This window comes from Oryzias latipes, chromosome 11, assembly GCF_002234675.1.
Source record: "Oryzias latipes chromosome 11, ASM223467v1".
In the NCBI taxonomy this organism is placed as follows: Eukaryota; Metazoa; Chordata; class Actinopteri; order Beloniformes; family Adrianichthyidae; genus Oryzias; species Oryzias latipes.
The window spans coordinates 18,958,326-18,976,164 of record NC_019869.2 but is presented as its reverse complement, the minus strand read 5'-3'; the positions used below and the strand labels follow the sequence as shown (position 1 = coordinate 18,976,164).

Sequence of the window (17,839 nt, the reverse complement as noted above, 5' to 3'; positions counted from 1 at the left end):
ACACGACCGACGATGCTGTTGGAGTTTTCTTTCCTGAAGCTTCTCCAGGAAGCATTCACATATCTGGGGTTTAAAATCAAGATATAACGGAATAGAGCTGGATTCATAAAACTCCCCAGATGTTTCCTTAAAACATTCATTCCAACATTGCCCAGGCAGCTGTGAGCGAGATCGCTGGTTCGTCTAAGAATCTGTACTGCATTTCCTTTGTGTGTTTTCTGCTTGGACGTAAATCCAGAGCTTGTTAATTCGTTACTGGAGCTCCAGTGTGCTGTGGCTCCTCTCTTGCGTCCCCTGAGAATGTGGCTTAGCGTCTCTTTCAGAGTCTGTGTGCAAGCTTTTGTTTAAGCTCTCCTATCCTCAAAACAGACTCTACGCTCTGCGGGCCGTTTTCCCCAGGATAAAACCATTAAAGGGATCCATGTGTCCTGAGGAGGACCAGAACCAGCAGGGAGGCCTGAGCAAAACAGCTTCAAGGAGGAGGCTCATGAAACTTTAAATCAATTTTTTGTGTTGGGTATATAAAATATTACTTAATGTATTCCCCTTTTGTGTTTTGTTTCCACACATTTAGTGATAGAACATGCCCTGTTCACTTTAAGACCAGATTTCACCCTTCTAATGTGGTGATTTAACCATCTGCATGGAGACAAGTCCGGTAGTCATCGATGTCACGAGTAGGCTGAAACGCAGTCATGAACACATTAATGGCTGAATAGGAAGCTTAAAATTGGAAAAGGAACAGATCAAATGTTACCAAGGTGAGATTGGGAAAGGCAGTTTCTTGTCCTGATAAGCACAACAAAAAGTTCTACTGCATCAGCAAGGTCTCCCCCAGGAAAAGATTTCAATTCTGACTGGAGTTAAATAAAATAGTGTTTTAAACATTGAGATTAAAATTGCCTTTCTGAGTATTTCTTTATTCAAATTGTTGTGAATCAAAAGTAGACAAAAAAAAATGAAGTTTGAAAAAAGATTGTAGTTGGAATTATATGACACCAAGTCTTCATATATTGGAAAAGAGCTGTGAAAGCCTGGAGAAAGAATTGTGAGATTTGTACAGCCTTGAATTGACACCAAGCCTCTTCCAACTGCAGGAGGTTGACATGTGCTAGTAAACAATATAAAAAGAAAAAGAAGAAGAAGAAGCCCCTCCCTGCTTGTCCAGTGTGAACACGTGTGTTAAATGTGCTCTTAAAAACGCACAGTTTGCATGTTCTTGAACACGTGTCTAATGCCCAGTATGAACGCAGCTTAACGCAGAGAAAAGCAGCTAATGCAAAGTGTTTTGTAACGGAGAAAATCTGCTTTTCTCCGCAACAGAATCAGCTGATTTTTGATTGGTTGTGTAATTCGTAAAGCGTTGCATTTCAGTGCAACATTAATCGCATAAACGTTTGAAGAGTTACGGCAGTTGAGAGAAAATTGACAGTTGAGCTATAGCTGAGTGTTTAAGGGTAAATGTTGGCTAGACTGTTTTTATTAACAAAACTCTTCCCTTTATGGAAACAGATCTTAGAGTACTTTTAAGTGTAAATAATTTTTTCCCCAACATTTTCTTCTGTAGCAAAGTTAAAAGTGTTTTCCTCTTTTTGATACAGTTTCCTTGTTTTAATTTGTGTGATTTCTAAGGCAATGGTCAAGGGGAATTTGTTTTTAAATGTGGCACATGTGGATTATCACATTGCATTGGATGGGTCATAAAATATATAAAGCAAACCAGTCTGGAAAGATGATTTATTGGCTCTCTTCTGTCCAAGGCCAAATAGATTTACTGAACCCCGCCTCCCCCTAAGAGCGGCAGCGTGGGGCTAATATCTGAAAACGACGATGAATATGCCCCTCGCTCTGAGCACTTGTGTGCCTGCAGCCTTTTTTCCTGACAGCTCCTCCATCCCGGTGCTTTTGAGAGAGGGGCTGCATGTTGTGGAGGCTCTGCGCTGCAGAGCTTGTTGGCTCTCAGTGAATGAAAGCGAACATCCGTCCAGCTTATCTGAGAGAGCAGGCTTGGGCTTTTTGCCTCATAATTGCAGGCTGATACAAGCATGAACACACAGTAAAGAGCCTCTTTGAGGGAGGCTTAAGTCTGCCTCTCATTTCCCATCCGTGTCTGCGTCTGAGAGTCCAGATCAAAAAGAAGGAGAAACGTGGCATGAAAACTGGACTTTGGTTCAACTACCAGACACTCTGTGAGCACATAAAGCTCATGAAAACCAGGGCAGGTGACTCCACACTGTCTCAGTGAGCAGCTCCTTCTCACAAACCTAAGCTCCCAGCATTTTTGCAGCTTTTTTAGCAGTAAAGTTCCTGGTGGCCTGTGTTTGACTCCTGAATCTACATCCCCACCCTCTTTGCCGCCCCCTCAAACTTCTCTGGAATGAAATGTTCTCCTCATAGCTCTTCATCCTCTCGCCCACCACCCAAAAAAAGAAATAAACTTTGAAGTGAGTGGTAACTCCGAGATGTCCTGACTGCTTTGTGGCTCAGATCTCTGAATGCTAACAGACCTGTATTATTATCAAAGAACACACTGGGCCAGGACCAAAGCCTTCAAAGGCCATTCAGAGATCAGTTGCAGCATACTGTTTATGAATCAACAGACGAGAGATTTTTTTTCTTTATTTTTAGATCAATTCGGATTGAATTTTAGTTATTTGTTCAGTCTTTCTTTACTACTAAAATGTGATACCTTGATAGCATTGACAATGAGGAAAAGATTGTTAGAATCTGATTTGTGTACTTCTGAGGAGCTCCACAAGTGCTGTAGACGTTGTACTCCACCTGTGGGACTTTACTTGTATGAAGACACATCAACGTTCTTCCTTTTCATTCTGATTCTGCTTCTTCAAATCCTTTTCTGCCAACTTTAGGATTTGTTTTTAGCTAATTGCTGTCGTTTTTTTTAAGTGCAGTGTGTGTCATCTCAGGGACACTGAATACTTACATCTTCTGCACATTTTTTCTTTGATGGAAGAACGCTACATTCACACCGAGCATGTGTTCAAGAGCGCGTCCATTGTGATGGTCACGCTGGACTGTCACTATACCAGATACTAGGGCATGACTGCCTCCTACAGTTAGAAGAGGCTTGTTGCAAAATGTCAAAGCGATGCAAATCTTTTGAATCCTGCTCCAGGCTTTTTCTTTCACAGCTTCATTCCGATATAAGACAGACTTAATGTCATAGAAATCCAGCCGGGCACAAACCAGAATTATCAATTTCTTCTTTATGATCAATTTTCCAACAAATGTTATTTCCATTAATGAAAAGGGGCGCTATCCAAATGTCCCTGATTGGTCTAAGTTCAATTGGTTTAACTATCAATGCACGTTCAATGGCCACGTGTTTTGTATGCGGAACCTGAAAACAGTCTTAAAAACTTGCATATGACGTATGAAAGCTAGAGTTTAGAATGTGGAAGCCTGAAACAGCGTATGCGCGCGTTTACATAGACCTTTTGAAGAAAGTGGCTGCTTGAATGTGCGTTTCAGAGGTCAGTCTAAACATAGGTTATGTTGCTTTCACACTGGGCATGTGTTCCTGAACGCACCAAAGTGCATTTTGCTGTCGCTACTAGATACTAACGCACTAATACAAATACCTGGACAGGCCCACCTTCTGACAGAACCAATTAAGTTAAGGTTTAAACCTCCTTTCCAGAACAGATGTGTAGGGGCAGAACGCACTGCCCACAGTTAAGTTCATTTGTTATAGTTCTTCAGATTTGTTGCCGAGTAAACCATGTATTTTATTTTACATATTACATAACAAAATGAACTTGATGACTTGTGCACACATTTATTTTCTTTTGTTTTGACTAATTCTATTCTTTTGAGTTATCTCCGATGGCCTGATGCAGAGGCAGGAGCAGGACAAGTCCCTGATGAGGTGACAAAGGGAGGAGCTGGACAACTTCCTGAACACTTCCATTAGGAAATGATCGATGGGGAAGACAAAGTTTATTCTTTAGTTTGACTATTGTTTGTATTTTTGAAATATGTTATACTTGTTTAGAAGCATACATTCAGTTTTGTTTGTTGAAGCTTTAAATTACTAGTAATTTACTTATTTAGTTAATATTTAGGTTTAGAATGTTTTGTATTTGTACTTCCCTCCCTATTGTGTCATTGGTCTGATCAGCCTTTATAAAATCTCTCTGTTTCCTGGTGGTTGGACAGTTTTGGTTCAGTCAGTTTGAGCTTTTGTTTTTGATTCTCTCAGTTACATTTTTATTAAGTTGACCCCATTTTAATCTAGGCCCATGCCTTTCTTGTGTTTGGTGAAATAAAACCTCTAATTTAAGATCTTTTTTGTCCTGTGGCTCAATCTATGCCTAGTGAGCCCTGATGAGATAGTACACTCCTTTTAAGGCATGAATGCATTTTTGTTTTCCACTCAGATTTGTTAGTTAACCACTGTTTTAGTCAACAATGGGACTATCAGCATGATTTTCAGGGACGCTCCCAGAAAAACCAAACAAATGGATTGCGAATGGATTGATTCCATCAAATGAAAGTTGATGCCATGTCCACATTAATGAGCAAAGAAAAAAAGAAAAGAAAAAAAGATTAAATGTGCGTCTGCTTGATTCCACTTTTAAACAGTTCACTTACAGTTCACAAATACTGTTGCAGTAAAACTTCACTGCCTAGCAGGCAGACAACAGCTCAAACTGTCTAAAAGTTACACATTTTATAAGAAAATGATTACAAAAGAATATCATCGTACAAAGAAGTGTTCCTGGATTGTAATTCATCTCTGTTTGGGACGAGGAGGATAAGTTCCTCTGTCAGAAGAAGGCTTTGATGAAGTTGAGGACCTAAACAGATCGGACAGTGACAGGTGGAGAGTAGCGGTGTCCCCTCCCTTCTTTTTCTTGAGACCCCCAAGAGAAGAGTGGAGCGAGAGGTGTAGTGACAGATGGGGAAGGCTCAAGAGGAGGGATGGCAGAATTCATTAAACCACGTCTGGATGTGTCAGTGTGAGGCTTTTTTGCATGTTCAAGAACCTGTTTATGATGCATGTGCGTCTGTGTGAGCAGCTGACAAATGGAGGACTCTGACTTGGTTTCCGTTTTTCCATGTGCTTTAAATTCTAACAAAACTCACGCAAAACAAGGGGGGAAGGGCAGGGTTGTGTTTGGTCTTCAAGGACATTTTGACACAGGCAGGTTTACACCAGAGCCTGTTTCCTCTTATGGCCGGTCCTATCAAGAGAACCCTGGTCTTCTTGAGAATCAGGGTTTCTGTTTACTTGCAAAGGAACTCTGGTGGGGTTCACTTCAGTGTAAATGCAAACAGACTTTCCATGAACCAAAGAGAAGAACATCAATGGGGGGAAATGACCTAAGCTTTGTGTGATAAGAGGAGAAAAAAAACTGTGTGAATCTGAATAAGCAGGAATAATGTAAAAGTTTAAAAATAAATAGGATGTAGTGAGGAGCTGGAGGCACTTATTCATATACGATAGAGAGAGGGCAAACAAGACAAGCCGCTTTTCCCTTTTCTTGTATTTTTCTGTCCTGGTCAGAGCTTATTGCGCCCTCTAAAGGGCAAATGTTAGAACTGGTTTACAACATTCACAGCGGTGAGAAAGCAAAAATGTGGGAGTTAATATTATTCACATTTTTACTTCTTCAATATAAATCAAAGCAACTTCATAATAAAATTGAGAAAACAACTATTTGTTGTCTGCCAGTGCATGCAGGTTCATTTTAAAAAAACTTTTAAAATTAACTTGATGTGAAGGTTCTCATTTATCCACGTGATGTCATCTTGAAATCGAGGCATGGCATCAAGACTTACTATGTTCTTTCTTAAAGCATTTCACCACCCATCCAAAAACCCATCTTAAAATTATTTTTGTTTTCTGAAGAAAATAGGAACTTCTGCTCAAGGTTTAACATTCGTATAGAAAGTAGCAGTATGATCTTATTTGACTTCACTCAAAGAACTTTTCTTCATCTTGAAAATCCAAATTGACCTTTAACTGTTCACTTCTGTCCCTTTTAAAATCTTTAATCTATTTTTTATTTGTTTATTTATTAGTTTAGTTTATTTAATTTATTGTTTTATTTCAAGCATTGATTGTACACAATATAACAAAATCACTCAGATATTTAAAACTTATTACAGAAATAATGAAATGCATTGATTAAAAAAGGTAAATGTTAATTGTGTCTCATAATCATGGACATTTTTGCAGTAATGTATATGATACACATTAGATGAATTAAATACAGTGATTATTAACTAAAGTCAAATAGAGTTTGATTTACGTGAACACAGTTATTCCCTTGAAATTAACTCTTATACCAGATTAGACTTGAAAGTGTAAATATGCTTTTTCACCTCAGGATAAAAATATTAAATCTGGGATTATCCATGTTCAGGAGCTATGTGTGACATGCTGATTTCATTCTATGAGGTAAAGGTCAATAACAATCAACTGAAGCAGAGAGTTTAGACCAGGGGTCTGCAACCTTTAATGCTAAAACACCCATCTGGTCCAGTTTCATACTGACCAAAACCTAAAGAGAGCCGCAAAGTTCCACTTCACTGTTTAGAAAGTTACACTTTATTTATGCTTTTGTGACCATTACACCGTTATTTATAAAACATACGCTTTAAATACATAGTTATAAAAGTGTTATATTTTTCTAAATATAACAATCAAAAAACTTTTTCAACTTTCGACAGAAGCACATCCAAATTCCTTTCAAAATAAAATGCACCCTGTGTCAATTCCTCACAGTGGAGGGATAAAAGAGGCAGATGTGGCTCTGGAGCCTCAGAATGTAGACCCCTAATTTGGACTTAAGCTGAACTCTGGATGTTTGTTCCACACATTAAGACTTCTTCGTCCATTTGCTTTCTTCATGGGGTGCCACAGTGAGCAGTCTGTTTTAATCTTTCTTTAGTTTTTTTTTCCTTTTCTACAATTTTCATCTAGATTCATGAATCTCTTGTTTTTTACTGACCTTTCTTTAGTGTTGCACAGATAAAATATTGTGATCTTCTTTTTTTCATCATCTGATGAAAATGAAATTTTCTTCAAACAACAAGGAAAACTAACTGAGAACCCATCACCCATTATTTAACCAGCACCCATGGTATTACAACTGAAGATGTAACTAAATGGAAGATGAAGTAATAGTGAACAGGAAGTCACAAGCACGCTGACTGGCATTCTACAACTGTGATTCTGGAGTGGAAACATCCAAAGAGGGAGATAAATGAGACATGGCACCTCCGAACACTAGGTGGCAGTAGACCGCATGTGTTTTGGCTCAAGTCTCTATTAGTTACTAACTTTTCTCCAACCAGTTTTTTGTGCTACTGCAGGGTAAAGGCAAGATACACACACACACACTTACACACACGCACGCAGGCACACACACACCTACACACACAGGAACATCAGCAGGTGGTAGCTGTTGGGTCAGCAGAATTTACCAGCTGGTGATGGCGTGTTGCTGCTGCTGCTGGAAGGCTGATGGACTTGTGATCTTCGGGGTGAGGGGGGGTGCAGCTGGGGCAGGGAGCTGATGACTGACGGAAACAGGTAAGGGTAGATCTCGGGTGTGTAGCGGCTCATCTGGACCAGTGAGGGACTGCTGCAGGACTGAGTGCGGCTGGCGGTCTTCATCACAACAGAGGGTGAGGGGCACACTGAGCACTGAGGCAGTGAGGTGGGGGGCCATCAGGTGTCCTTGATGTTGTAGTTAGTATATGTGGAACCGGCTTGAAGGCACTTCAGTTGTCCTGACATGCATAAAAGGTCGATTTGATGTCACCCTTGCCGACACAGAGACTTCGCCTTTCAGCTCTGAAAAGCCAAAAACAGAAAAAACGAAGATGAGCGTCATCTCTGCAGTTAAAGTTTTGTCTGACACAGGAATGGAAGTACAAAAACTTGGATGAAAAACAAGATGTCTTCGGATTTATGCAATGACCTGGTGGTGATGGTCTATCGCATTGTTTTTCAACCAGTGTGCCATGGGAGATGGTCAGGTGTGCAGTGGGAAATTGCCCTCATTAACTGATCTAAAAACATTTCCCATCTCCAGGATATCAGCTCTGTGTTCATCCAAACAGGCCCTGTTAAAACACTGAGTAGTTAGGAATATGAAAGATCGTAAAATACCTTTTTCTTTGTGTTTATTTGATTCTATTAAAGACATCTTGATAAGAATGATGGTACCGCGATTTAGCCTTAGCTTCAGACGTTTTCGGAAAAGTCCCGCCCTTTTAACTGTCTCCACCAATCATTCTTGGAGGCTTGATCACACGTCATCAGTCTGACCAATCAGAAGTGGTTAAAGTCTTCACTTCCTTGTTCTGATTCTGCTCATAAAGTCACTCAGTTCTAACACAAATACCAGCTAAAGCTTGTCTTTAGCGGTGTAGCTTTCCACGGGATCTGGTATCAGACCGTGGAACAATTGAACAAAATCATGAAGCTCAGAGAAGCGAGTCTGTCTGCGTTCGGCGGCTGTGCACTACATCTCCCATGATCTTTGGGTTAAAGTGACAGCGTCTCAGCACACAATGAATCTTCGTTGTCAAACGTCTTGAAACCAAAACAAACATGCATCAAACAGTTTTTAAATCTTTAACTTAACTTTTATTACATCTTTTAGAAAAAACAGCTACAACTTCAAGCTTTTTCTGCCACAATTGCAATCACAAAAATTCATGTTAAATTGCGAAGGGGCTGTAGATCAATACAGAATATGAGTTTCTCCTTTTTTTTATCTTTATTTTTGGATGCTGGTGTGCCGCAGGATTTTTGTCAAGGTTAAAGTGTGCCGTGGCTCAAAAAAGGTCATAAAACACTGGTCTATAAAACCAGTTTTTATTTAAGTAGAACAAGAAATGGTGAAATGGTATCCATTGTATCAAATTCAGAATAAATAATAATAATAATAATACCGGTAATAATAACAACCTTTATTTTTATAGCATCTTTCAAGATAAAAATCCCAAAGGGCTTCACAGTAAAACAAGGAAAACACAGAATATAAAAAAGAATTATGAAAGCTGCTTTTTAAAAGAAAACACAGAGTCTGCAGATCTGAGGCTGAGAGATCCTATAAAGGTTGTGTCCTTTTTAAATGATTCTTTTATTGTTTTATGCACTTTGAATTGTCTGTATACTCCACTGTATACTCTGTACAAATAAACTTGCCACTTGCCTATTGTTGCAGAACATCACTTTCAAAACATTTCCTCATATTCCTTAAATTCAAAAAGTTTGATGCCTTTGAAGCATCCTGGTGTGCTAGATGAATACTGGCTAGACATAGAACAAAATCTCTGTAATAACCTAGATATTTCTAATTTACCTTTCTTCAGTTCTAAAATTAAACAACACAATTGCTACAAAAGTTTAAACATCAGCTCATCTCTAACAGCCTGGTGGGATTTTCTCAAAAAAAACAACCTCACATTATTTCCATGTAAACTTACCCCATTTGGAACAACCCTGACATTTTGATCAACAAAAACATGATTCATTTTGCTTCATGGAAGAACAAAGGAATCCAGCAGTTCAAGCATATAATTCAGAATAGAAAATTTATGTCCCTCTCAACGTTATCCTCAACCTATGGAATTAATATAAACAAATTTCTAGAATATCAGCAGCTTAAATCAGCTATAAGCTCTAAATACTGCCTGACCCAAATAGACCTAGACCTTCCCCTTACAGTAACACATTTCATTGACCTTAAAAATCCCAAACTCACCTCCAAAATTTATAAGTTGATATCTAACATAGATGAAACAATTTACTTACCCATGACAAAATGGGAGTCTGAGCTATCATTGAATTCTAGTGATCAATTTTGGCTACAGATCTGTTTGAATGCCTTTAATATGACCAAAAGCCCTAATCTGCAACTTATTCAATACAAGATTCTCCACAGAACTCACTACACCTGACAGAGGTTATTTAAAATGGGTCTCAATCAGTCTGCTATATGCACACAGTGCATAGGTAACAACATAGACGACTATTTGCATGCATTGGGGTTCTGGGGCCTGGGGTCGTCTGCCCAGCGCCCGTGGGCGGTAGTTGGCGCGTGGCCTGGCCCCCCGGGGGTCGACGGCAAGGGTTAAGGGGTTCACTTGGGTGGGTTTATTTTATTATTATTATTATTATTATTTATTTTATTATTATTATTTAATGTATTTTGGGGTTTGTTTTTTTCTGGTTTTTTTTTGTTTTTTTTTGGGGGGGGGGGGGTGCGCTAGTCCTTAAGGAGGCCAGGGTATGAATGGTGGGGCTGGACCCCCTGCCCCTCCGCTCTGGCACCCGGACCCTTCCTTGCTTGCTGTCTCTCGGCGCTACGAGGCTCTGGCCTCCAACTGCGGCTGGCTTGCCGCTTCCTGGCTGCCTGGCCGCTCTGGGAGGGGGGGCGCCAGCACACACACAGCAAATACACACCACTCACAGAGGGACCCCGGAGTGGGGGGCTCTGCGGCTTGGCAGCGGTGGGGCCCCCCACACTGGAGACCTCCTATTTTACCTGCAGCACACACACAGCACTCCCACACCTCCATACATGGGTGGGGTCGGGGGGGAGGCGGCCGGTCTTCACCCGCCTGGTCCTCTCGGGGCGGCCGGGCTTATGGGTGGCCTGTCGGCTGCGGGAATGGACGGGCATACGGCGCTGGGGGTCGGCTGGCTGGGGGGGGGGTTACTGCGTGGCGGCGGGGGTTGGGGAGGGTAACCAGATGATTGTGAGTATGTGTGCGTGAGTGCATGGGTGGGACGGACCTGGGGGCTGGCTCGCTGGGACCCTCTGGGGCTTTCCCTCCCCATCACAGAGAGGGGAGGGCACTGAGAGGGTTGGGGAGGGGGGCTCAGATGTTATGGCGGGGGGGGGGGGTTGTAGTGTGTAGGGTTGTAGGGTTATGGGGGGTGGCTGTGGGTGCGTGGCGATCCCTGGGTTGCTCGGGTCGCGTGCCTGGGCTGGCTTGCGGAGACGGGGCGCCGGTGGGGTGGTGGGCGGCTCATGGGTTCTGGGGGCCCCGGCTTCGTCCTTGGCCCTTGTCTCGGTGTCCGGCGCCCGGTGGCCCCCATGGCTGCCGCCTGGTACGGCTATGCGCTCCTGTCCTGTGGCCCGGGGGCCGGACACTGGGTTCGCTTATGCCTCTGGGCATTCGGGGGGCCCCTGTAGGGGGGCCTTCTCTGTGCCTGGCTGTTGGGGTGGGCGATCCCCTCTTCTCCCCCTCCCGCCCCTCTTCCCCACCTCCCGGGCTGCCTGGGTCCGGATGCTGGGGGGGCTCCTGGCCTGGGAGGCTCTCCTCCCCTCTCCTGGTCTGGCTGGTCTGGCTGGGTAGGATCTGGTTCCCCTTATGAACACACGGTTCACGACAGCAGCATGCATGTATCTCCACCCCCACGTGCACGTGCACACTACCACACTGCTCCCTGTCTGCTTCATCCCTCCTCCTTACCCACAGTGTATTGATGGACAGATATTTTTCGCTCATCTTAGTGTCAGATTTTCTCCTTTGATGTAACATTCGTCTTTCCAGCAGATCTGGTATAATTGTTACAGCTTAAAATAATAACTTATTCAAATCAGTGCTTGTATCCCCCACCTTTTCACCTTTCTTCCTTTTACTCTCTTCCACCCCCCACTCACATTCTTCCCCTCTCCCTCCCCACACACACTAAATGTAACAAATAAATAAAAGAAACAAATACGACAAAAAGGGGTTTATACAAATCTACACTTTAGTTTCTCGAAGCTATATAACCTCTTTTTGTGATAGTAAAACCTGTCCAACACAAAAAGCCTTCAGCTCTAATCTGTTTGCTCAGCTGTTGGACAGAACAAGTTAAAAAAAAAAAAAAAATTTGATGCCAACTTAAAGGCCTAGTAAAGGCCGGTCCATTAAATTACTGTCTGACAATTGAATCGGTCAGCGGCACAAAGCGGTCTCAGGGGCTTCAATTCAATTTATTTGTGTAGCCCAAATTCCCAACAACAGTCGTCTCGATGGGCTTCGTATAGGTGATTGAAAAAGTAAAACATAAAATCAAAAGGATCATGAATACATAGAATTCAATAGGAAAATACTTAATTGAACTAACAAACTGACTAAACTAAAATGGACATCCCTGCCCTTAGACCCTCCTCCGTGGTTAGGAAAACTCCTAGAAAAACGGATTCCGGATTAAAAAACGAAGAAACCTCAGGGGTGTGCACATTAAGGAGGGATCCTCCCCCAGGACGGACAGACGATTTACCAGAACTCATAGAGAAGAATTAACTTATCTAACGCTACAACTAAATATATAAAGTCCAGCAGAGGAGCTTCATCCAGACGGAGTTGGGGGGACAGTCGGGGGCGAGGGGAGAGGGAAAGAGGGACAGTACATGAATCGCACTGCACCAAACAGAGACATGGAGAACTAACTAATGAATAATGATCAAGAATAGAGGAGAGAGGAAGGGTAAAAATAGATGAGAAAAGAGGACAGAACCCCAGTGCACCATAGCTACCCCAGCTTCAAACTTCTAGCAGCCTACTAAAAACAAATTGATATTGTTTTTAAGTTTAATTTAAACACATTAACATTAAGTTAAATTATCTCTGAATACTCTGAGATTAACAGTGTTCTATTTGGATGGTAAGGCACTAAGAGGTCTTTGATATAGGATGGGGCCATACCATGTAAGGCCTTGTAGGTTAACAGGAGGATCTTGAACTTGAAACCCTCAAACCCTCAACTGGGAGCCAGGAGTGATGTGATCTCTTCTGTTAGTTCCTGTTAACAATCTAGTTGCTGCGTTTTGAACAAGCTGGAGACTTCCTAAGGAACTCTTAGGACACGCTGCTAACAAAGAAATACAGTAATCCAGTTTAGACGTAACAAACGCATGGATGAGTTTTTCAGCATCACTCTTAAGGCCCGGACACACCGGGACGAATATTCGCCAGGCGTTATTCGCCAGCGTTTTTCGCCACGTTTTTTGTGTTCACACCCAGGCGATTTTCGCTGACGATGAGCCGAGCGAACATGCAATTTCATTCCCTGACATTAGATGGCACTTAATGTAAACAGAAATACTCCTGTACACAAGGTGGCGCTGCGCAACTTTACGCTTCTTTAATTCGCTTTTCACTCAGAAGAAGAGAGCAAGTATTTACGCGCTTGTCAGAATAATACAAAGAAATACATGAATATTTCAAGCACCAGTAGCTCCAACTGGTGCTTGGTTCGGGGATATTTTAGAATGTCCGTTATTATTTCTTCGCGGCAGTGTAGACGCTACTTGGCGTCCATCTTCTTCACTGGTATGTGTGCTCAGCAAGGCAGTTTTGCGTTTGAGCGCCCCCAAGTTGTGTTTTACTGTAACTTCAGAAGCTCCAGACACGTGTGCGATAGCGCCATTCTCATTGGTCGAATAGATTTCGACGAAAAAAAAAAAACGAACCCGAGGCGTTTTTTTTTTTTACGCTTTGACGCGTGGCGTTTTTTCGCGTCGGTGTGCACACTCTCATTGGTGCCCTTTGTTTAATAACGAGGCGTTAAACGTCGGCGAAAATCGCCGGCGAAATTCGTCCCGGTGTGAACGGGCCTTTAGAAAGTGTATTTCTGATCTTAGCAATATTCCGCAGGTCAAAAAAGGCAATTCTACACGCCTGAGATATGTGAGCCTTAAATGATAAATCCTGGTCAAATGAAACCCCAAGGTTTCTGACTGTGGAATTGGGGGCTATACTTACCCCATCCAGAGAGACTATCTGAGCAGACAGAGCATTTCTGAGGTTTTTAGGACCTAGTATAATGACCTCAGTTTTTCTGGGTTCAAGGGTTTGTGTCTGAGACAAACAAAAAAGAGGGGGTGCTCTAGTAGGCCACTATTATTCAAAAAACAAACAAACAAACAAACAAACCCCAGAGTTTTCTGGGTTTCAGGGCCTTTAAGGTAATGAACTACCAGGTGTTCACCTTTTGACCAATTCTCATTTTTAGTATGACCTTCCAGGCCAAACCTATGCTAAATGTTAACCCTTGTACCATGACCCCACCCTTACATTGATGTGTTATTACTACCATGACAAAGGTGGATAAAGGTGGAAAGATTTCATGTAATCCATGGACACCAGTGTGGTTCACAAATCATTGAAGAAAAAAGGTTCAGCGCACTGTCTAGTGGGTCTAGATGACCCAACTCCCAATGGTAAAGGAACTAAGATAGCACAAGGGTTAAGCAAGGAGTCTATGAGCCTTTGGAACAACCCAGCCATAGAATCAAACCCACAACCTCCCACTCACCTGGAGGCCAAAGGAGAAGAAGAACTAGGTTCATTTAGAAGTCAGAAAGAAGATCTGAAACTAATAACGACATTGGATACTCAAAGAATATTTTTTTCCGACGCACAGTTGTTTGAAGTTTATCTGAATGTTTTGATGGTATCAAGCACAATAAATTAGGAAAACATTTGCAATGCAACAATCAAGAACATTGTTTTTTGTTTATTCAAAATTGTGAGAGCCTCAGTCCATTTGTCCGTCTGACATCCTTTTCATAGGAGGTCATGCTTTAGAACTGACATAAAAAATAAATGTTATCCTAGCTAAAATTATTTTAACCTTTAACAAATGGCAAATCTAAAAGTAAGTCTTTAGTGACTGCAATCGTGGAGTTCTGAAAATACAGAAGCAATTAGGAACAGTACTAAGAAAACTTTTGTCATGCTACTTACTCGTTGTCATGGCAATGCACTGCAGTTCATTATAAGAGCCCCATAAAATTCCCCCTCAGTCTAAAAATACACCACATCTTTTTGATAATTACTCCAAATTGCTTGAGAAAATAGGATGAACCATTCAGACACAGGTCATATGCTTTTGTTTGTCTCGCTGGTTTTGTTCTGGCGGCATCAAGTGTTTACTGAAAACCAGCTTCAAAGAACTCCTCAAACCTCCGTCGACAAACTCCAGGTAAAGTGGTTAGAACTTAAATAGGATTTAAAGAAGAAGCAGCTTTGATGGTACAATATGTTTTGTTCTGAACAGCAGAATGAGCGGTGAGCAGGCCGTTCTGTGACCTCTGCAGATTTGAGCAAAGCTAACATCCTCTGGTCTGCCTTCACTCTATTTCTCCAGCTTGGCTTTATTTTATATAACAAATACAGTATGTTCTCTGGTACCTGTTTGACCTCATGTTGTAACCCATGCAGCAGCTCCCACTTCATCCGTCAATTACATGTTCATCTTTTTAGGTTATTATCTGTACATCCATCCATCCTCGGTTTGTTCTTGTGAAATCTATCCTTACCCATGAATCAACTGTCTAGCCTTCATCAGTTCATCTATAATCCTTCCATCCTGCTTCTCATTTCTTTATCCATCAGTTATCTTTGCATCCCTATGTTTGTTTTTCTAACCATCTATCATTCATCACCCATCAATGCTTTTTTTAATTAATCATTTATGCATCTATTGTATCTATGGTGCATAGGGCTTTTCTGCCTTGATTAAGGCTCAAGAGTCACAGTGCTGTTCACCCCCACGCACACATTCACACACTGATAGCAGCAGAGCTACTATGCAAGATGCTAACCAGACCACCTGAAGCACTGAGAGGTTCAGTGTCAAGTGCAAGGACACTTTGACACATGGGCAGGCAATATTATGAATCAGCTAAAATAAAAAAAAATCATTTCAATTCAGGATTGACTTGGTTTTACAAACTAATGCAAATAACTGACAATGGAGGAGTTGGGTTTGTAACATCTATGCTCTCAGGCTGATTATTTCTTTTTGTTTCAGTTACAAATAACAACAAGCATCTCTCACATTTATGTGTGCTACTTTGCTGTTGCTTGGAACGTTTGTGGTTTAAGATGAGGCATAACCTTACGTTAAGATTCAGTTCACTCTACATTCAAAACTCTTTATCGTCATTACAAATATAGGAAATAATGATGAAAAAAGAGTTCTTAAACACACATCCATAAGTTCAACAGTCAGTGTTAGGGGTACACAAGCCATTTTGAGTATCGTGGTAGGCGTTAGAGGGAGGTGTTGATCATGATCACACTATCAATACATCTTTTTATGTTGTCAAAAACAGACTCTGTGTATTCCTATAGAATCAATATTTTTCTAAATGCCCCCTTACAGAAAAAAGTACAATTTCTGAAATTTAGTAATGATTTATATGTTATTACAGCCTTTTTGTCTAGGTTGTTGAGTTCTTGAAGCACATTCTCTCTGCATTTCTGGAGGAAGGATCCTTTGAGGACATGTTCCTCATCATGGCTGTAATGACAAGTGGTGCAAACATGAATCAGAGAAAGGTCAATGGACCTGACCGGTAACATGGGAATTGACAGTCATATGACTAAGGTAGGAGGGGGCATCAATACTATCCACATCAATTCCACAATCATAACAGACGGACATGACCTTAAACAAGGGAACATCCCACTTCCATCTCCACGATGTGGGTCATTCATTGAGGAAGGAGGTCTTGGTCAGTGTGACCAACATGCAGGGAAGCAGGGATTTTCAGGTTTCTAATGTTCTGGAACCATCTAAGAGAATCAGGAGTTTAAAAGCATCCTTCTTTGATTCAAGAAGGAGTTCACCTATGACGCTCCAATGAGCACATCAAAAAACATGAGGCGACAGGGGACCTGTGAAGCTTAGTGAAATACAAAGGGAGGTTTTTGCTGCTTGAGCTCAAACTTGATTATTCGGTTTCTATTTTTTTTTTTTTTTTTTTTTTTTTTTAACTTGTCCTGTCCAACAGCTAGGCAAACAGATGAGAGCTGAGGGCCTCTTGTGTTGGACATATCTTATTTTAACAAGAGGGGTTATTCATCTTCAGACAAACCAAAGGTATGTCTGAATAAACCCCTCTTGTAATTGAGGCCAAACTTTATTAATTTCAATCATGTTTGAAAATCTTTGGTGTTGGACCGGACGGAAAAGGAAAGAGGGGAAGAAGAGAGAGGGACGTTAGAGAGAGGGGGGGGGGGGTAGGAGGGTGATAATAGGAGGGGAAGGGGGGTAAGACCATGAAGCAGCATAGAGCAGACAGGTTTACTGGTTGTTTATCATTACGGTACGGTTCAAATGTAGTACAAAAAGGGCGGGGCCTGTTCACACACACTCAAATATTATCAACACACCTGCTAGCTGCAAAAATGTCCACATGTCAACATGTACACAAAACAGATAGTGTTCACGAACGCATACTTATGCCTTTAAACCAACTAGTGTGAAATCTTTCATTCATTCAATCATGCAAACTATTAGTGCAAAGGTGAGCTAACACCAGTGCTCAAGTGAGTGTTTATGTTCTTCTAAAATGGATGGTGGAATGTGAAAAGAAGGAGGAGGAGCGCCCAGCCCCCCCCACACCCAGACCCCCGCCGCAGCAGCAGCGGCAGCCGGAATTCCCCCAACGCCACACGGGAACAGGCAGGGAACAACCGCCCCCCGGGCGACCAAGACCGCCACCCAGGCCAGGGCCAGCAGGACCGCCGCGAGGCCCCCAGAGCAAGAGAGAAGGGAGGCGCGGAGGGAAAGAGAGCGCCGCCCCAGCCCAGCCAGGAAAGCAGCCCCCCCGCCGCGCCGGAAGAGCCCAACGCAGGGCCGCACCGGAGAGGGACACCCACAGCCCCAGACGAGCACCCCACCACCACCCAGGAGTTCCGGGCATCCCCCCGCCCCGACCCCAGGTACGAGCCAGGACCCCCCAAGGGAGACCCGCTCCGCACTCCAGGCAGCCACCCACCCGGCCCACGGTTGGTCCAGGTAGGAGCAAGGCAGGGGCCCGCCGCCCCCGCCCAGGAGGGG

The 17,839-nt window shown here is 42.4% G+C and overlaps 1 protein-coding gene across 1 annotated transcript in view; it reads right to left on the bottom strand.

Annotated features, from left to right (window-relative positions):
• rarb (retinoic acid receptor beta) overlaps positions 1 to 17,839 on the bottom strand; it is an 85,149-nt gene that overhangs the window by 42,111 nt on the left and 25,199 nt on the right. The window contains exon 2 of the mRNA XM_020707234.2: positions 7,456 to 7,828. Coding sequence (XP_020562893.1) covers positions 7,456 to 7,648 — 193 coding nt within the window. The 5' untranslated portion in view covers positions 7,649 to 7,828. The remainder of the gene's footprint in view (positions 1 to 7,455; positions 7,829 to 17,839) is intronic.